Source organism: Macadamia integrifolia, chromosome 3, assembly GCF_013358625.1.
Source record: "Macadamia integrifolia cultivar HAES 741 chromosome 3, SCU_Mint_v3, whole genome shotgun sequence".
Taxonomy (NCBI): domain Eukaryota; kingdom Viridiplantae; phylum Streptophyta; class Magnoliopsida; order Proteales; family Proteaceae; genus Macadamia; species Macadamia integrifolia.
The window spans coordinates 4483731-4505405 of NC_056559.1; the positions used below are offsets into that span (position 1 = coordinate 4483731).

The following is a 21675-nucleotide window of genomic DNA, read 5'->3' on the forward strand; positions in this document are numbered from 1 at the left end:
AATCTCTAGATATCTAATAGTCAGAATTGCCACTTCACCAATAGGACATATAATAGATCACCTATAGATACTCCATAGATGGACAATTCATATAACCTCTCCTTTATAATTAGTAACAATCTTTTATATACATATATTGGGTTCCCACGCTCTTTCCTCATAAAGAGTGGATGGCCTTTTTAATTGGCAATAGTATCATTACTAATGTACATTGATGTACCTTTCTTTCTATTTCTAGTGGAATTGGGATCCAATGGACATTTCTTCACCTAGTTGAACAAAAGATGGAAATATGGACTGATTCGTGGGAGACTGGATATGGCTTTCTGCTCTAACGGGTAGAGAGGGTTGTTTTGAGATGTTGGTGTTATATTTGGGCTTGCATGAATGAGTTAAAATTCTAACTTGATCAACACGAGAGTCTTTGGAGGTAGAACTCTGGTATCCAATGGCTGTAGTGTGGAGATAAGTGTTCTAGATTCTTCTATACTAATAAATTTGAGAGAACAAGGAAACACAAGATCATGAGGTTGAATAAAAAGAATTGACACATGGCTTTAGAAGGAGAAGCTTGGAAAGGAAATCTTCCAGTTCTTTTAGTACTTGGATACTTCTGAGGGCTCTCTCACTTTGGAGTAAGCTATTCAATTCATCACCCCAAAAATTTTTGATGATATGAATAGAGAGCTATGTTTGCCTAAATCTGATGATGAGGTGAGAGTAACAATGTTCAGCATGAAGCCATTGAAGGCTCCTGGTCAAGGTAGAACGTCCTCAATTTTTCTTTTTCAATCACACTAAGATATTGTGGGACCTAATGTTTGTCAATCCATGAAATACTTCTTCAAACAGGATCCTTTGCCAAGAGATGAATAAGGCTTTTATCCTTCTTATATTGAAAGATAAGGTGGCTAAAAAAGTTGAATAGTGTCAAGCTTGGTATTTCATTATATAGTAATGCTCTCAATAGAGAGTATATATAGAGTACAAAGGTATGCCCTAGTTGATCCACACAAACTAGGAAAGATAAGATTACAATTGGATTATGATTTCGCATGTGATAATGATTCCTATCATAGTAGATATGGATGTGCTACAGTCCTAAAGTAAGCACACCATAATACATTGTTTCCAAGTATAGAAAGACTTCTATCTTGGCTAATACACCCCCTCTCAAGGTGGAGGACCAGCTTGATGGACCTTCAGCTTGTCTCACAGGAACTGAAAATGCGTAGCGGATAGAGGCTTGGTAAGTGCATCAACTATCTGATATGTGGTTCAAATAAACTAGACAGACAATTTGTGATTGGCGACATCCTCACAAACAAAGTGATAGTCAATCTCAATGTGCTTCGTATGAGCATAGAAGACGGGGTTGGTAGACAAGTATGTTGCTCCAATGTTGTCACACCACAGGATAGGAGGTCCTTTTAGGGGAAAACCAAACTCAAGAAAAATCGCTTCAATCCATATAAACTCACCTAATGCATCATCTAAGGCCTTGTACTCAGATTCTGTTGAAGAACGGGCAACAGTCTTTTGTTTACGAGAATACCATGAGATCAAATTTGGACCAAGGAAAATAGCATAAGCACCAGTACAGCAGCGATCAAAGCTGCTTCTTGCCCAATGGCATTAGAGAAGGCCTGGAAAGAGCGACTAGATGAGCGTGTAATGAGAAGACCATGAGTCATTGTATGCTTTAAATAACGCAAAATACATTTCAAGCTACTCAGTCAAAGTCCGTAGGTGAGTGCATGTACTGGTAGACTTAGTTGACAAAAAAGGCAACTTCAGGATAGGTGAGAGTGACATACTCTAGAGCACCAACAATGGATCGGTACCATGTATGGTCTGTCATGAGAGCACCCCCTGAATCAGACAGTGGAAGAGTCATAGCCATAGGAGTCATGATTGACTGGCAGTCACTCATACCAACTCTATGAAGAAGATCCTTAATGTAACACGACTGAGGTAGTAGGATACTGGAAGAATGAGGAATGATCTCAACCCCTAAAAAGAAGTTGAGTGGTCCTAAATCCTTGATAGAAAATTCCGTAGCTAGATTTGCTAATAATGAGGTCACCTGTGATGGAGTGTTACTGGTGAAAATGATATCATCAACATAGATTAGAACATAAATCAATATAACGTTCTTCGTGTAAATAAAAAGTGAAAGGCCAATGTGAGATGCCAAAAGCCCCAGTTGAATAAGAAAACTAGACAGCCGATGGAACCAAGCTCTAGGGGTTTGCTTGAGACCATATAAGGACCTGTGCAATTTGCAAACATGATCAGGCTTAGCGGGATCTTCAAAACTAGGGTGCTGTACCATAAAAACCTCTTCAGCCAAAGCACTGTGTAGGAAGGCATTATGAACATCCAATTGATGAGTGGACCAATCTCAAGAGAAAGCAATAGCAAGAATAGACCAAATGGTTGTCAGTTTCACCACAGGGCTAAAGGTGTCTGTGTAATCAAGGCCCTTAAGTTGATGAAAACTTTTGACGACAAGCCTAGCCTTAAAGCATTCCAGTGATCGATCAGCCTTGCACTTGATATGATAAACCACTTGTAGCTGACTAAATTCATATAGGGAGATCGAGGCACCAAAGTCCAAGTGTCATTTTTCAGAAGTGCATGAAAATTCTAAGACATTGCCACACACCATTCTAGTGATTTCTTGGCTTGGGAGTTATAGGTGGGCTCCCCAGGAAGAGAGATGGTGGTAGTAAGGGCATTGGGAAGGGTAGGGTAAGCATGAGACCGAAGCTTCATGGGGTGAACAAGTTGAGGTGGATTGGGGGTCAATGTGGTGGGTAGGTTGGATGGGATGGATGGGGGTAGGGTTGGGGAGATGGTGTGGGTAGTGGTGGTGCGGTGGCAACAAGGGGAGGGGAGGTATAAAGGTCTATTAAGGGGCGGATACAGTGAGAGGTGGTGGGCTGTGTGGTTGCAGTAGGCGATGGGGAGGGAGATAGAGTGGGATTGAGGGTGGAGAGGGGGGAAGGAACTTTTGGTTGGGGAGGATGAGGCGCAGGGGATGGGAGTGGGTTCGTGGTAGTGGTTGGTAATAGAGAGGGTGGATAGGAAGGCGGTGGAGGTGGAGAAATGCGAGTTGGAATAGTATCCCAAGGAACAGTGGTAGATGAGGAAGGAGAGGTGGGTGGTGGACCAAGGATGGAGGTGGTAAATGGAAAAACAAACTCATTAAACTAAACATGGCGTTCTATATACATGCGCTTTGTGGACAGATCTAGACATCTATAGCCAATGTGAGATGGACTTTAACCGAGACATGGAGTGGATCGAAAATCCATTTTATGGAAATTTTAGAGCCTGAGATAGGGAAAACAAAGACAACCAAATATACACAAGAAGAATAATCAGGTTGACGATGGAGGAAAATTTGGAAGGGGTGACACAATTGGAAGTACGGGAAGATCGCAATTTCAAAGGCAAAATCTTAGTATTGATGAGGGACTAATGAGACCAGTTTCGACAATATGCCGATGCCGTTTTTGCACAAATCCCTATTGTTCATGGGTGTGGGGACAAGAGACATAATGGGAGATGCCTAGAGGAGTAAAAAAGGAGGGGAGAGACTGATACTCACCAACCCAATCGGTTTGCACGACTTTAATTTTTAGTGAAAATATCCATTCAACCAGGGCCTAAAATCGAAGAAAGGTATGAAAAACATATAATTTTTGTGTAATAGGGTAGAATCATATAAAATTCGTATTGTCATAAAAAAAAAATTACAAAGTAACAAAATCCACTAACAGATACAGAGTTAGATGGTCCCCATACATCACTATGAATAAGATCAAGAGGAAATAAACTACGAGTTTGTGTTTCTTTTAAAGACAAACGACTAGCCTTCCCTAACTGAGAAGCTGGACAAATGGACTGGAGTCATGTGGACTAACACGACATATTATTGACACGTAACATAAAACTTATCTCATGAGGGTGACTGAGTTCGTGATGCCAACCATTGATGGAAATGTGTTCAGAAACACAAACTCCAAGAGAAGAAATAGAGGATGAAGACATAGTATATAGCCCGCCATTACTCGGTCCACATAGAAGAGTTGCTTTGGAAACCTGATATTTGACAAGAAAGTGAGACAAGTGAAACTCAAAATAAACATTATTATCACGGGTGAATTTTTGAACAGATAAGAAAGGCTTAGTAATAGTAGGAACATGAAGAACATTATTTAACCAAAAAGCACGAGGAGAAGAATGAGAGGGAAGAGAGAACCAATATGAGAAATTGGGAGACCTTACCTTTACTGACATGGAGTTGATCCCAACCATTATAATTGTCATACGAGGAGAGGGATTGGATGTCAAGGGTGACATGGTGGGTTGTGCCAATGTCAGGGTACCAGGTGAGGGCAGAGGATGGTGGGTATGGGGGGGTTGGTAGAAGGCCAGAGGTGCTATAGTGAGCGGTTGGTTGGTGGTTATATGGATTGTAGGGGGGGTTGGGGACAGGGTGATTGGGCTTGTGTTTGACGGCGATAGTAGCAGGTTGGAGCTGTGCGGTTTGTCTGATGGCAAATGATGCAGAAGAGGCCACCATGACCCTCACGACAACCATGCCCCCACGCCCCCCACGACCTCGATTAGAGCCACGACCAGAGGACAAAGAGGAATTAGGGGGAGTAGGGACGTTGGATTGGGCTGCATTGTTGAGGCAAGTGTAGTAGTGATTGAGGCACCGGTTACCATGAGCTTTTGAAAGAAGCGTATGCTCTAGTGGCTGAGAAGGAGTCCTCTAAGTTTAGTGCATAATAGAGGGGTGTATGAAGGAGGTTCCAAACGGGTCATGATAGAGGGAACAATATCTTGAAGATCAGTGCAAAGAGATTGGAGCACATAGATGTTGAAGTCACTAGGTTGGAGCGATTTTCCTGTTGTGGCCAACTCATCAGAAAGCAACTTGGCACGTTGAAGATAAGAGGCAACCGATTCATCAGGTTTTTGTTGTAAATTCTGAAGACTCATGTTCAAGGACATCAGCCTGGTGGAGAAGTAGAACCAATAACACCCTGTATCACGGTCCAGATCTCATGGATGGAATCCCTATCGAGTACAAGGGGGAGAACATCTTCAAAGAATGAAGAGAGAAGCATGCTAGTAATGGAGACATTTTGTTAGTGCCAGGTCACGGCCGTAGTTGCATTTGAGGGACAACAATAGGAGTCATCAACAAAGGAGTAGAGATTTTGGCCTTTGAGGAAGGTGACCAGCTATTTACGCCACAGGAGATAATTAGTCGGTGTCAATTTTAGAGACACATAGTGGTGAGAAGAGGGGGTAGATGTGAGATTGCGAACTGAGGAAAAAGGTGCAATAGATCTAACAATAGTGATAAGGATCCACACAAACTAGGAAAGATATGATTACAATTGGATTAGGGTTCCACATGTGATAATGATTCCTATCATAGTAGATATGGATCTGGTAGAGTCCTAAAGTAAGCACACCAGAATATATTTTTTCCAAGTATAGAAAGGCATCTATCTTGGCTAAGAAATAGTTTAGGCCTATTAGCTTGGGCAATTTCAGCTACATGATTTTTACAAAGTCCTTACCAGCCTTTGAAGAGTATTCTTAACTGCGTTGTAGCCCCTGAATAAACTGCATTGAAGGGCAAAACATTTATGAAAAATACTCTTATTGCATATAAGGTTTTCTTTCATATCACCCGCTCAGTCTTCAATGATGATTGCCTAATATTCCTTAGGCCCTCCAGTGGCTCATTGAAGCATCTTAAAAGATTTATTAGCCGATATTTTAGAGCATTAGGGCAAGCTATCAATCTTCAGAAGTCATCTACCTCGTTCAATTCCAACACTAAGTCTTTTTTTTTTGCTAAGAGTCAGCAAGTGAATTTTATTAATTAGGAGAAAGTATGTATAATACAAAGAATGTGGTGTAACCTTGAACCACTATTCTACCTTTGGCATTGCCATCAGCAGAAAAGAAATCCAATAAAAAAAAAACTAAATAAACTAAGTTTTAGATTTGAAATACTATTCCACTTTCGGCATTGCCATTAGCAGAGTAGTAATTCAATCTAAAACTAGCGCTGCCATGAAAACCTATATCTCGGTCTCAGTTGGGCATCCCATGTTATATCATCCAAAATGAAAGAGGGGGAAGAATCGCATGATGATGCTGTTTGTGTAAGAGCTGCTTTCTTAGCTAACTTGTCTACAATATTGTTAGCCTCCCTAAAACAATGGGTTACTGACCATGTAGAAGTATCCAAGAAAGCTTTATAGTAACGCCATTGTTGCTGAAAAAACCATGGAATGGTGTTATGGTGGATACAGGTCACCACCACCTGAGAATCACTTTCAATCCATATGTTCCTCCATCTCCTAGCCTTTGCCATCCGTACACCCAAGAAGAAAGCATCAAACTCAGCTACAAAATTATTTGTAACTCCTAGGCCACCGGCGAAACTTATGATGTGATTTCCTTTGTTGTCACGAAAGATACCTCCTGCTCCTGACCGATCCGGATTTCCCAAAGAACATCCATCTATGTTCAGTTTAAGGAATCCTTCCCTGGGAGGTTTCCAAACTATGGAGGAGTTTCCCTTCAATGGAGGAACTTTTGTCGTGGTGGAAGAGGAAAGCCAATGCTGTTCAGCTACGACCTGCTTGGTCAGCCCTATTAATCATCATTCCTTTCCATATTTGGAGGGAAAGAAATCAGAGAAGACATGATAATAGGAGTCGTACTGTCCAAATGGTCATCAAAAGAATATTGTATGATCTAGCAAATTTTTCAATCATGAGATCCATTCCAGTGAATGCAGTCTCGGAATTGATTTTATCCAGACACTTACAATTCCAATACCAAGTCAAGTTGCATAGAATATATGTAAGAATGATTAGGGTGCATAGTCTCATTTCTCATGGAAAATAATTGGCCTTCCTATTGAAGTGGGGAAATGAAAACAAGCTACTTTTCATATTCTATATCTCACTTTAAACTCTCAATTAGCCCTCTTGATGATATAAATAAAGTAGGATACATATTTTTATGCCAAAAGAAAGAGGAAAGGAAGTTTGACTAGATAACTTGGGACTGCTAGTCCAAGCCAAAGTTCGATGGTGGATTGGGCAATAGAAATCTCCATATTTTGAATGCATCATTATTACATGGCAACTTTGATCTAATAATACCTCTTTATGGGCTAGATTGTTGTGTAGCATCTATTTCCCTAATGGAAATCTTCTTTATAGGCATGCACAAGCTGGGAATAGACCATCCTGGACTTGGGGGTTGAAATCGTCTGCAATTCCGATCTTGTACAATTCCATAAAATACCACTTTCAGGGGGTGACACGTGTATTGATACCAATGCAATAGTCCAGATCTGATACAACTAATAAAACCTTAAATCAGTAAGGAGTCATTTAAATCAGATCTGGACCATTGCATTGGTATCAATACACGTGTCACTCCCTGAATGTGGTATTTTACGGAATTGTACAAGATCGGAATTACAGACGATTTTTTTCCCTGGACTTGGTGGAGCATCCTAATGGGTAGATTCTTACTTTAGAAATGTCTATTATGAATTGAGGGAAATGGTAAAGACATACATGTGATCCTTGAGTCCCTTCTCTCCCTGACTACTAGTCCAAAAATTACACTATCGAGCACCTCTTTAATCTTATATCTGGTGGGGCGGTCTGGGATGTTTCCTCGTTGAGATCTATTAATTTGTTGTCCACCCCAAGTGGTGGAAGCCAATCTTAAGATCCCCCTCATCTTTGAGGATGTCTAAGATAAAACATGTTAGGGCCCTGTGAAGTCTGCTTATTATCTGGGTGCCTCACTTTTTCCTTATGCACAGTGGAAATTCCCGTGGTCTTCCAAAACTCAACCAAAGACTCAAAAGTTTTATTTGAAAAGCCTATTTGAATGGAATTGGTGTTCTCTCCAATCTCAGGCACATGAATAATTTGGTGGCCTCAGATCTGTTTCCAGTTAAGTATACACCGTCATGTACTGTAGCATATAGTAACACCTCTTAATAACCAACCATGTAACTATCTCAAGTGGTCCCATATGCATTCTGTTAGTTGGTGAGAATCTCTTCTCTTGAAGAGTTTGTAACACTAAATATATTTGTTACTCAATTCTCATATTTGATTAACAAAGATATTACAATTCTTATATGTATTATCGTCAAGACTCTAGCGAGCTTTTCGTCTTTTTGTCATCCGCTAATGCTGTCTTCTCTAGTAGATTCCAATTCTGTCTTTGATCTTGAATCTTCATCTATGTCTCTAGGTTCTCTCAATGTAATATCCATAGCTAATGTTTTTATTACCAGATCGACTCCCTCTGCTAATCAGCACTCAAGGTCTTGGTTCCAGAATTCTCATTTTGGTCGCTCTCATAATTGCCACAACAATGCCTATAGTGGCACAAATCAGAATTATAATCTTGAGTCCTCTCATGACTCTTCCGAAGGATATTATCAACAAAATAGATTCTAGAACTGTATCTCCAATTTCAGGTGACAAAACTTCACCTCCCTCTATAAACATTCCACGTTAATGCTGTCAAGTTTGTGATACTCCTAGTCATGTTGCATCTCATTGCTGTCAACATCACAACCATACTTTTCCTCAATATGTATCCCCCTACTAATATGCCTCCTTCCACTTGGTTGCTCAATTCTAGTTCTAACAATCATCTTACTGCATATGTATTCAGTCTTGCTCTAAGTACTCCCTCTATTGGTTCTGAGCAAATAATAATGAGGAATATCCAAGGTTTGGATATAAAACATTCTCGTTCTTCTTCTTCTTCTTCTTCTTTTGCAATCTTCTAGTTGCAACTTTTAGCTTCCTGAGATCTTGTGTGTCCTTGATATTCACTGCAACTTGATTTTTGCTCATAAGTTTTCTTTAGACAATAACTTCTACTTTGATTTTCACCTTTGGTTCTTTTTTATTAAGGATCAGCGTACATAGACAATTTTATTTCGTGGCCAGAGTGACAATGGCCTCTACAAAATGTCGCTCTCTTGTACTGGTCCTCCTCCTTCATCTAGCTCGTTCACCATGCTTACTATTTGTGCCCCAATAGCTACTTGGCACCATCGCTTTGGACATCCATCTTATCGTGTTGTTCACTATCTCCTCAATCAAATTGATCTGTAACTCAAATAAAGATTGGCTTGTGATGCATATCATCAGTACAAGAGTCATAGACTTCCGTTTCAACCCTAGCTAGCCTTCTATTAGAGGTCCAAGAGTCATAGACAGTGTTCCAACCCTCTCCTTCTATTAGCTCAGCTCCTCTTAAGCTTACCCATTGTGATATATAGGGTGCTGCACCGGTTGTTTCCATTGATAAATTTCATTACTACCGTATTGTTTGTTGATGACTTAAGCAAATACAGTTGGATTTATCCTATTTCCTTTAAATCTGATGGTGCTTCTATCTTTGTTTCGTTCAAGAATTTTGTTGAAGATTATTTTACCTACAAAATCATAGCATTACAAATCGATAGGGGAGGTGAATTCCAGAAACTGCTTCCCTTTCTCAATTCTCATGGCATTGCTCTTCGAGTCTTATATCCTCACACTCAAACCCAAAGTGCGGCTGCCGACCGAAAACATCGTCATGTTATTAAACAGGGCTTGCTCTTATGCTACATGCTCATCTTCCAACTCATTATTGGACATGAAAATTTTCTCAACAGCAGCTCATCTTATTAATAGAATGACAACCACTTTGTTAAGCAATATCAACCCCTACAATGCCTATTCAATACCCCTCCAAATTAATCATTTTTGCGCACCTTTGGGTGCTTATGTTATCCTTGGTTGTGACCCTATGCTCATAATAAGTTAGAGCCTAGGTCGAAACCTTGTGTTTTTTTGGGTTATTCTCTTATACACAGGCTATAAATGCCTTGATTTATCCTCCAATCAGATTTACATTTCTAAGCATATTGTTGAAATAACCTAGAGGGGGTGAATAGGTATATACTAGTGGATTTAAAGAAAAATTCTTCAGATTAAGTTCCCTAGGTATGTGATTGCAAAAGACAATGCAGAATATAAAGATAATTACAATCACAAAACATAAGGATTTTATAGTGGTTCAACTCAACCTGAGTCTAGTCCACTCTTTATAAGGCAAGTTTCTTATAAAGTATTCCACTAGTTCTTCCCTTTCAGTACAATAGGTGGGAAGGAAAACCTTTACAAATCTCTTTCAAGGTAGAGAGGGACCTTTACAGGTAGAAAGTGACATTTATAATGTTTTCAGAAAAGAGAGTCCTACACTAGCCTAAGTACAGTCTAGACTAGTGTAAATACAAAGATAGAGTGGAATAAAATATTTGAGTTACCACATGTGGTGTGTGATATGAATATGTAATGATGATATAAGCATGTACCTTAGTAGTCTTTCCAATAAATGTAGAATGATGTGTGAAACTTATAGGCTGACTTGAGTTCTTTAATGGGGAGTAAGCATAATAATAAAACTCAAGAGATTAATACCTTTCCTTACTTTTTAGCTTTTGATAATGATGCTTAATGCTTGAATAATTGTTAATTTAATAAGCTATAAATAGGGTATTTATATGGGTGATTATAGTCCTAAACTAGGTTGGAAGATAATCAGAATTGGGAAAGAGATATGGCCTAATTGAGCATATTTTTCCTCTATCGATAACTACTTGTATGATATGACAATTGGGTGAAATAGAATTGTTGGAAAAAAAAAAAATACAGCCGTTGGAGGGCCTTAGACCATCCGGTATGCATCCAACTGGCTAGGGACATTATCGAGAGGCATCCGGTAGGGTGCCGGTAGGATCATATTGTTACAGGATCGTCTCTCTTGGTCTAGGTCTGATGAGTTCTTTGATCACAAAACTCTACTGGTAGTTACCGGCAGGCTTTTGTCTTTTGTCCTAACTGACTGTTGTCATTCAAACAGTCATAACTTTCTAATATGAAATCCAAATGATTTAATTCAAGCTGTGTTGGTTCCACAACTCAATGATCTACATTTTTTGAGTTTAGATTGACTTAAAATTCAGTCATTAAGTTTGACTAAAATATCCTAAGTAAGAACCTTACTGTTATCTTAGCAAACGATTATATTTTAGCTATGCCAACACACTTAGGGTCTTAGGGCATGAATGAGCACCACCTAGGGTCAAACTATATGATGCATATACGCAATGCAGTGCAATGCATGCAGTGTGTGCTATTACAACTTATTCTACACAAGGTTCTATGCATTGGGTCTTCAATCTTATCTTCTTGTGTGCATGACTTCCCGTATCTTCACTTTTATCTTCCTCACTTGACATCTTCCAATTCTTGATGCTTGAGGTCTTCATGATCTTCAAGAGGTCTTCATGACTTCACATTAGATATTTTGAGGTTCAGCATCTTACTTTGTAGTCCATGTCATGTTGAGGTCCTTACCTTCACATATCACTTGATAGATACTCATTAGAGATTACCTTTGTTTGTTATCATCAAAACCAATGTAGAGTTGAAACTCCGGAGGAAAGTGGGTAAACCTAACAGTTGCCTTTGAGGAGTCTTTCTTTCCCTTTCCCCTTTCCTCTATTTCTGCTTCTTCTTTCCCCTCTCAAATGCTCAATTGGTATAACATCTCACCACCTATTGTATTGCCTTGTTCTTCAGGAATCCCATCTGCTGGTCCAACTTTCTCAGTTTTCTCATTAGGGATTAAGCCTATTAGCTTGGCGCAGTCTAATAGATTGGTTACACCACATGCAACCACTCATCGAGTCCCACTAATTTCACATCCACCTTCTCCAAGTGAAATTACTTTTGAAACCATATCTGAGCATATATCTAAACCCATATCTGAGTTCAATGATGAACCCACATCTCAACCCGTTTTTCAACCCAATGTTGAACCCACATCTCAACCCATTGCTAAACCCACATCTGCACTATATCTGATCCTGAGATATGTCCTACAATAATTTCTGCTTCAATCTCACTCGATACTCAAAAGGTCTTGCACAGGTTACCTTTGGCTAGCACATTCACGACTCAATTTGTCTTCTACCGAGCAACCCATTTCGGTGGAAATTGTAACGCCCCCTAAGTGATTTGGGACTAAAGTTTGCACCCCCTCACTAATCTCCCAAACACCTGGTACTTATCGTATTCTTGGTGGGATACCTCACCGATCTTCCAAGTGGGTCTAGTACTTACCATATTTTTAGGTGTCACAATCTTTTCCACTTTTAGCATAGCATCTACATTGTGGACCCACACACTATCGTGGTCTGCTCTGATACCACTTGTAATGCCCCAGCCCCATTAACTTTGGCATAATATTGTCCTCATTGGCCCATGGGCCTCAAGGGTTTACAACGCATTGTACCATGTTAAGGAGGCTAGAGGTTATCAACTAGCCTAGTAATCGCTTCTAGGTGGTGTAAGACTAAAGTTTATACATCCTCATCAATCTCTCAAACACCTTGGTACTTATCATATTCTTGGTGGGAACACCTAACTGATCTCCCAAGTGGGTCTAGTACTTGCCGTATTCTTGGGTGTCACAGAAACTGAGTTAACATGTTATTCTCAAGAATTTAACTTTACTCCTTGGAAAGCTACAATGACGGATAATTTCAATGCATTGTTAAGAAATGGAACATGGTGATCGGTTCCTCCTTTCTTAGCTTACAATGTCGTTGGCTAATAGTGAATTTTCGATTGGAACAACATTGAGATGGGTCGATTGAGTGCTACAAAACACGACTCATAGAGAAGGGTTTTCATCAATGACTAGGTCTCGATTACACAAAGACATTCATTCCTGTTGTTAAGCCAACAATGGTTCAAGTGGTTCTCCGCTTACTATAACTAACAATTGGCTCCTATGACAATTGGACGTTCAAAACGAATTTCTCCATGGAGATTTGAGATTGGATGTTTATATGTTACAACTCTTGGGTTTTGTTAATTCCACTTCTCCAGAATTTGTTTGTAAACTACAAAAGTCACTTTTTGCCTTAAGCAAGCCCACGGGCTTGGTATACCAGTCTAAGCTCCTATCTTCAATCACAAGGCTCATGCTCCAATTATATGGTGTAATAACGTCGGGGTGACATACTTATCTGCAAATCCAAATTTTCACTCTTGAAGGAAACACATCAAGATTGACTTCCATTTCGTTGGGGAAACAATGGCTTCTAAACGATTAGTTGTTCATTACATCTCTACTATCAACCAGGTGGCGGACATACTTACCAAAGGCCTCTCGATAACCAACTATGTAACTACCTCAATTGGTCCCATGTGGACTCTGTTAGTTGGTTAGAATCTCTTTTCTTGAAGAATTTGTAACATTATAAATATTTGTAATTCAATTCTCATAATTTGATTAACAAAGATGTTACAGTTCTTACATGTCCATGTTATAGAACCACTAGAGAGACTATTGAGTATGAGCTCCTTCAATACCCCATCCCCAAATGGCGTGGTTTGCCTATTGTGTATCCATATGGTATTTCTCCCATCCAAGCTTGACTATGGTAGACTAGGTTCTACATTAATGTCGACGTCATAGTTTGACTAAGAGTCTAAGAGGGAGTAGAAGGACTAATTCATAACTTTTGCAATCATTCTATGGGTGATTTGGAAAAGTAGAATGTCCTTGGCCTCCCAGCAAACGGTTCCACCATTCAGGCCTAGCTTGGATGGATATGGTGAACATTTATGTGACTGAGGCCATTTCAGCTCTTGCCTCCCCCCATACTCTTAGCCACACACTTCTTTGGTCCTCTCTTGCTCGTTAATTTGGAACGATCCACATTTCATATGCTTTTCCCTATCCTCTAGGCCTTGGGCTATAGGGTTGGGGGGATGTTGTGCTTGATGATCGTAGTCTCTTCTATATTGTGACTACCAACCATGTTTTCCATAGTCTTGCATTTGTAGGGGAAGTGTTGGCTATTCTATTGGAGCTTAAATTCGCTATCGTCAAAGCATTTTGTTGGGTTATCTTCCACTCAAATTGCCAAGTTCTGATCAAAATCCTTTTGGATGAGTAGATGACCCCGCCAATTGAGGCTGTCTCTAGTTTTCCATATTGGATCCATGTAGCCGATCCCATTCAATTGGGATTAGGTTATGATTATTGTTGTTGTTGTTTTTGTTGTTAGGCTTAAAATATGTTCACTTGAGTTCTTTTTCTATTGTGTAAGTTGAGATACAAATGATTGTGCCTATGTTATTTATAATGGACTTTACTCTACCCTCACTTGGGTTTGTGAAAGAACTCCTACCCGGAGGATCACATAAAGATTTTAGTACTTTATATATTTATTTATTTTATTTTAATTTTTTTTTTCACATTGTGGCTTTATAAATTCCCTGGTTGCAGGTTTCTATTGAAAAAAGAAAAATCTATCTATAAGATGTAATATGTAAAATATCTTCCCATGCTTAATATAAAATAGGAATAAAAATGGATAGGATGCTTGTGTACACACATTAGCGGGTGCTATGTCTTTCTCTTTCTTTCCTCTTTTAAAATGATGATATATAAAGTATTCACATATAGATATGTGGTTCACACTCAAAATAAGAAATCATATGTGAAGTATTCACATATACATAGGTGATTCAGACTCAAAATAAGAAAGAGAAAAGTTCAAAGCCTAAAAAAGGGCTCCCGAAGAAGTTTTTCCTCTTTGATCCAAGAGGTTGAATTCCAAGAAACACATGTGAATGATACCTACAGGGGGCAAAGGTTATTTGCATTTCCTGTTGAGAAAGTCTATCTTTGTCCACCTAATTAGTAGTGTCACAAGCTAGGGTGATGTGGTATAAAAGATATAGAATGGATTAGCACTTGTCAAATCAAAAATTTTAGTCAAATTTAATCATCAGACAATCATGAATACTATTTACTACTATTTTAAATCATCCATTTATTTTCAACTTATATTTTAAAAGTTTGACTCTTAATTTGGATGCTCAAATAATTTTTATTACCATATTTGTCAATTCTAATAACATAGTAACTTGACATATGGGTAGAGGTCCAACTCCCAAGTCAAGTCCAATTTTTCTTCTTAAGCTTTTGCGTTTCTCCATTAAGAAAGTTATTTATTTCTTTTATTTAATTTCTATTGCTATGTCTTTTATTTTTAGTTAAATTAATATAGTCAACTCTCTTGATATTTACACTCTGCCTAATTTGAAAATGTGTTAATTAAGCACTCAGCCTTCCTGAGTTCGATTCGTAGCTACAGTTGACACTGTACGCTTGCGGTTAATATAATTAGTGTGGCTTACATTTGAGCCCAACACCATACTTGTTAGTTCTAATAACATTGAAAACTTGACATATGGGCTGAGGTTTAACTCCCAAGTCATAGTAGGCCAAAATTGTACTCCTGATCTACCATGTGGCAATATAAGACGTTATATGGAGGCTTCTTTGAGAGGGTAATTATGAAAATTAATTCTCACAAAAAATGATGAAAGCAGAAATTTGAAATAAACTCAAAATCTTAGTATTACAATCATGTTTGTTTGGTAAGAATTAAAAGAGAAAATAAAAGAAACTAGTTGTTTTCTAATAATAAAAAAAGTAACTAAAAAAAAAAAAAGAAGAAGAAGAAATACTCTTGCTTGGTTCTTTAAAATTTGAACTCACTTACATATGATGAAACTTACTTTCTTCCTTCTCACTAAGTTTCTTTCAAACTTCTAAGATTTTACGAGTAAATATTACTTTGCAGACCTGTCACTTTATGTTCAGTTAGACATTAAATGAATATTCTGTCATACCATTTCTGCCCTTTGCCAGACAAAGGGTAAAAACGCCACCCTACCATGCACAAAAATCGGATCCATTTTCACGTTTGTTTTCTTTCCTTGATTTATTTTCTTCTGTTTTTATTTCCCCATTCATTTCTTGCCAAACAAACAGAGTCTTCTGAGTATTGATTCAATACAACCAAAAGAAAAAAAAAGAAAGAAAAGAATTTTGCTTGCATATACCCTCCGTGGTCGATCCAAAAGAAAAAGGAAGAAAAACAAGAAAGGAAAGCATGAAAAAACTGCATCATTATTTGATCCTCGATTTCCAGGAGGAGCACTGGTCTAGTCCTTGATTACCACCCTGGAAAATTTGGATGAAGTTTTGTTGCCATTCGGGCTCGAGCAGCCAAAGAGATGGAATCTCAAAGGGTACGTGGAAAGTACAAAACCTAGAATGGTATTTCTAAACTCAAAGAAGAAGTGAATTATTTTATTTCTTTGGTTAAAAACTCGCCAGCAGGGCAACCCAAGTAGCAGCATGGTTTTTTTCCATCAATTATCTTTGTCTCGTGGATCCTTAATACTCAATAATGTCATCAATTACTTTGACAGCACAAGCCAGCATTGCTTGCCATGAAGCGACATTCATTCCCCTCCAAATCTTAGAACAATAGAACCTGTTAATAACGACCAAACCAACATTAGTTTATGAATGCTCAGTTGTTGCTGAACCAAACCAAGCAACAGAATCTCTCTCTCTCTCTCTCTCTCTCTCTCTCTCTCTCTCTCTCTCTCATATGCACACCTCCTAGTTGTTCCATGTCGCTATCCCAATCGCACTCCAATACAGTTGTTTTAAAGGTCCCTAAAGTACTCAAGCACGTTATAAATTTACGATGGCCACACAGTGCACACCACATTTGGTGGCTCCCCTCCGATTTTGAGGCTTTAGTTTGAGTTGGTTCCTGTACTAGTGTCCTTGCTATTAAGCCCACTCACCTTCTCAACACTGCAACCCAAAAGCTGCTCCTTTGAGCTCTCCCACTTGAGTATATACGGGTACTTGCTTTTCATTCTCATTGATGCTACATATCTCCTCCAGCTCAACTTATTATTGTTTCGGTGAGCCCAACCACCTACTTGTTCTTTCTTCTGTACCCCTTGAACATGGCAGTGATTAGTGAAGGACAATGATGTAAGAAACACTTCGCCTATGTTGCTGAAATGACATGGATCACCCCAATTCCCCCTTCCAACGATGACCCCTAGAAGATTTTACATTTCAGGATGGACCTAAACCATGATGGGTTTCTATAGTTGCAGGCAAGTGTTGCGAAATCAGAGAAGATTTAGCATTTCTAGCTCTTCTGAATTTAGCAAAGCAAATAGCAATGCCTTTTAAGAGTCACGTTCAGGTTTTCACAGAATTGGGTTCTTGAGGAGAAACCCACAGCAAAAGTAGCATATGACAAATACTATACAGAAAGTTGGGAACTTTTTCAACCTTTTTATCCATTGAGAGAGAGCAAGTTGGCTACTGAAGTAAAAGCCTACCACCGCCCCCTACCATTTCAACTGTTAAATGGACAATGACTTCTCATCTGCTCCCGAAAATCCCACACTTTTGAACAAGATTGAAGTTTTTAACATTGATAGAGATGTTAAAAGGTCTTTTAATTCATTTTATGAGGCTTGAGGAGGTTGTAATAGTTTTGAAAGAACTAGAACAGCTACAAAACAATCACAGTAAGATCCGTTGTCAATCTCACCAGAAGGAAATATACCTCTTTTTTTTTTCACTCATTTTCGGAATATGAAAGCAACTAACATATCATTCAAATCTTCCCCATCTCCACAGAGAAATTTTCATATCATCATGGATAGACTAGACTTCCCCCAGTAGAAAGAATTCTCTGTGAGGGTTCTTAAGATGGAAAAGATGATAGCATTATCAGAACAAACAAGTCTTCCTTTTCCTCCCAAGACTAAACATTTCGGAAAGACATCCAAAACAGAATCCAAAATCTTACAGTATCAGAGAAATCAAATAAAGATTGAACAAAGTAGAGCTCACAGAGCTCATCTAAACAGGAAAGTTAAGAAATATAAAATTAACAAACTCATACAAGCGAAACTGGGGATAGAACAACCTGAATCCACACAGTGACACAGATTTCTTCTTCCCACGGTCAGCCATTTGTGCAAGAAACCGAAAATCTTCCTTCCCGTCCTCCTCGTCGCCCTCCTCTCTACAAATTCTTAATAACACAGCTCGTTTCATGGACTCTTCCATCAAGATAAGAGAATTCCTGAGACGAAATATGGGAGAAAAGACAGATGGGTAGAGCGTATATGTCGATTAATGGATGAAAATAAATAATTGAAACAATTTGAGGAGATGGGTATGGAAGATTTACCTGTTGAAGGGAGAATTTCGGTTTGTTTACTCAATGGCGTGAAGCAGAGGAAGCAGAGGACGGCTTGTCGGAGACAGCGTCGTGCTCCTCTTCACCTTGAATTCTTGCCGGAATGCGGAAGCCAGAAAATCCTCCAGAGGCAAATCCGATGCCGGAGATGGGCAATCTATGATGGACTGAAGCTGCCATATGATTATGATGATGATCTGAGGCGGAAATCTGCGGGTCCATCCAAGCAAGAACTGAAGGTGAGTTACTGGACTGAAGGGGTCCCCTCTGAGAAAAGAACTGGCTTTGGCCGAGAGATGGTTGCAGCAGCGGCGGCGAATGGAAGACGAATCCTCCTTCACCTCCTCCTGAGCTGCTGCTTGTATCCGTTCCGGCATTCCAAGCGACTGTTCTCTGATATTGAGTGTCCGTCGCTGTCTGCTGCTGCTGATGTGGCTGCTCAGACCAAGCGTCGGAGGTGGTATCAAACGCCAATGGAGCAGAAACAGAGAAAAGGGTCTGTTCGGCCGAACGATTAGGCTGTGGATGGTGGTGCAGCTGCTGTTGCTGGTGAAGAAGGATTGGGTCTCGGAAGGACTGGAGAGAAAGACGAAGATCTTGAGCTTGGCTGCTGGTTCTGGAGATAAGGTCTGGTGGGTAGTTCTGAAAATTGATGGAATACGAGGATGTAGATGCGCCCATTGGGAAGAAGGACTTTATGGTGTCAGCAATGGAGTCGGAGTCTAAAGAAGGCGGAAGGAAGTTGGAGCTGTGGCTGGGATTGTTCATCTGCTGCTGCTGATGCTGAAAACCAAACCCAGAAGCCGCTGCCTCCGCAGATGCCATTGGCCTCTTACTCGAACCAACTGCAGTGTCGGTTTTGTGCCGGAAATGAAGCCTGTTTTCCTCTTCGTGGCCTTGGTCGACAGGATGAGTAGTATCAGTGGTGGCGGAAGGAGCAGCTGCAGCACTGCAAGTGGTGGTGGTGGTGGTTGGGGTCCAAGCAGGACGCTGGGCGAGCTCGTCTATGGAGGCCTTGGCCTTGTTGATGAGCCAATCGACGGCCTTGCTGGGTCGGTCGTAGCCCAGTCGATCCTGAACGTCGTAGAACTGAATGGCAGTGTGAGCAGACAAGCGGACTCTCCGGTCGCGAGGACCCTTTGCAGTGCAGACCTTGCTGTGCCTGTCTTTCCTCCCTGTGGATCGCACAATGTGGCCTCCTTGCACTTCTACGATCTCTCCTCCTCCGATGGTGGCGGCGGCGGCGGCGGCTGCTCTTAGCCCCAATCTCGACGACGGTTGGTGGTGCCGACTCTCTTCCATCGGCTCCCCCAATCTCGCATATTCGATACCAGAAGAAGATGTCAAAGTAGCAGTAGTAGTAGGAGACGATAAGGAAGAAGGACAAGCAGATGGGAAGTAAGATCGCTTTTTGGGGGGTTTGGTCTGGTGGGTATCTAATGCTCCCCCATCCAATCTTCCATAGAAGTGCTGCTGCTGATAGTGTTGCTGCTGAAGATGATAGCCATGAAAGTGAAACCCTTGTTGCTGCTGCAACTGAAGCGGTTGTTGCAGACGCAGACCATGTAGCTCTTCTTCTTCTTCGAAATGATCTTGGTCCCCTTCTTCCTGATCTTCTTCTTCGTCGTCGTCTTCTGCTAGTCTTGTTGGTTTTAGAGCTTGGTGGAGATGCTGCCTCTGAAGCTGCTGCTGCTGATGATTCCACTGAGGATCCAGACTCAGACCCGTCCTGTTTCCTTGTTCCAGCTTTTGATTTCTTTTTACACTTTTTCTTATTACTGATGATTACCCGCACTGTCCCTTGTTGGCTCGCTCCACGAGTCGTCTTCCCCTTCGTGTTGCTTCTTCTGTTGCTTAATCTGTTTCTCCTGCAGCTGCCACCACTCTGTAACCTGATCCTGCTGCTGCTGCCTCTTCCAACAGACCTTGCCATTCAACTCTCCAAATTCCATCACCGATACCTCCAAACCCCAACACCCAATTCCCCAAGAGACCCACAAAGCTACACAATATCCTTTCCGTCTTCAGTTGGGGAAGGGGGGCATCCCCCTCTCTCTCTCTCTCTCTCTTTCTCCTCTTCTCTACCTATCTATTCAAGTTATGTCCTCAACCCATCTCTCTCTCTCTCTCTCTCTCTTTCTCTCTATCTCTCTCTAAGAAAGGCAGATGGAAAGGCCAGTCGTCTTTGATGGGTCTCTCTCCGTAGAAGGGTTACATGTAGTGCCCACCAACACAACAGAGAGAGAGAGAGAGGGGTAAAAAGAAAAAGACCTGCAAGGCTGTAACACGGCTAATGTGCTCCTAAACAAGCAAACTCTGAACACCTAAAAATTCAGATAACTCAGATGGGTTTGCAGAGAAATCCTCAGCTTCTTTGGGAAAAGAACGAGAGAGAGAGGGAATGGAACAGTAAATTGAAAGAGGAATTCTTTTTAGGCCTAGGGGAACCGTTGATGCCTTTTGCTAAGGGCCGCAGTGTTCGGTTAGAAAATAGATTAACGATCTTCGTGATCTCAGCAAACGAAGTTTCCCTACTTCACTCGCTCGCTCATCTCATCTCACTCGCCAACTTAACTCTCTCTCTATTTTTTACTTTTTCCTCTGGAAAATTCGAATATCAACCTTTACACAGAGAAATATAGTTAGAACCGTTGGTTACGGCTTAAATGTTTCAACTTTCAAGCTTAGATCGATGAACCTCGTCACCTCATTCTCCGTAGTTCCACGGGCCTAAAATCTAAGACCCACACTCCTACCCCGGCCCATTCCAAAACTGAAAGTGACCTCTTTACAGCCCAACCCACTCCTCTCCCACCGGGCTCTACTGATTATAGGACACAATTCTAAACTTTGCATATTCCTGGTCATTTGGATCTTGGGTTCCTGGGTAGACCACGGGTCAAGAGATCCGAAGTAGTACCAAATCGGTCGCCTTTGATTCTAATTTGATTCCGATCTGAATCAACAACAATCGGTCATAAATGATCCAGAATTGGCGAAATATCCTTGGATCGGCAGACTCAGATTGGCAGGAATTAGAATCGGTTGCAGACGATCTAGCCAATCTGATACCATTTCCTTGAACCTTTGGGTTGATTCATTGCAAAAATTTAGACCTTACAATGAATTTATTTGAATTTGGCCTAGTTTAGTGCCTTAAATTTTTTTGACAAAGTCAAATCTTTGTACTATAGTATTAAAAAATAAAACAATGAGAAAAGCTCCATAATGGCTAGATGAGCCACCACAATTAAAACAAACACCTATCAATTAGGGATGAAACTGATCAAATTTTGAGTGGATACAGTAACATCCAAATTTTTAACCCGTTAATGCATCCATTTTTTTTTTTTTTTTTTAAATTTGATTTCATATTTGACAGATATTTTCTCCTATTATCTTAATTTTAATCA

At 40.2% G+C, this 21675-nt stretch overlaps 1 protein-coding gene across 1 annotated transcript; it reads right to left on the bottom strand.

The window, feature by feature from the left end:
- Positions 1–17784: 17784 nt before the first annotated feature.
- On the bottom strand, positions 17785–20704 carry LOC122074065 (transcription factor TCP4-like). Its single transcript, XM_042638877.1, has 2 exons — positions 18254–20704; positions 17785–18145 (listed from the first exon to the last, which is right to left on the bottom strand). Exon 1 carries the CDS (start codon positions 19562–19564, stop codon positions 18284–18286), a length of 1281 nt encoding a protein of 426 aa, XP_042494811.1. The 5' UTR covers positions 19565–20704; the 3' UTR covers positions 17785–18145; positions 18254–18283.
- Positions 20705–21675: the final 971 nt, after the last annotated feature.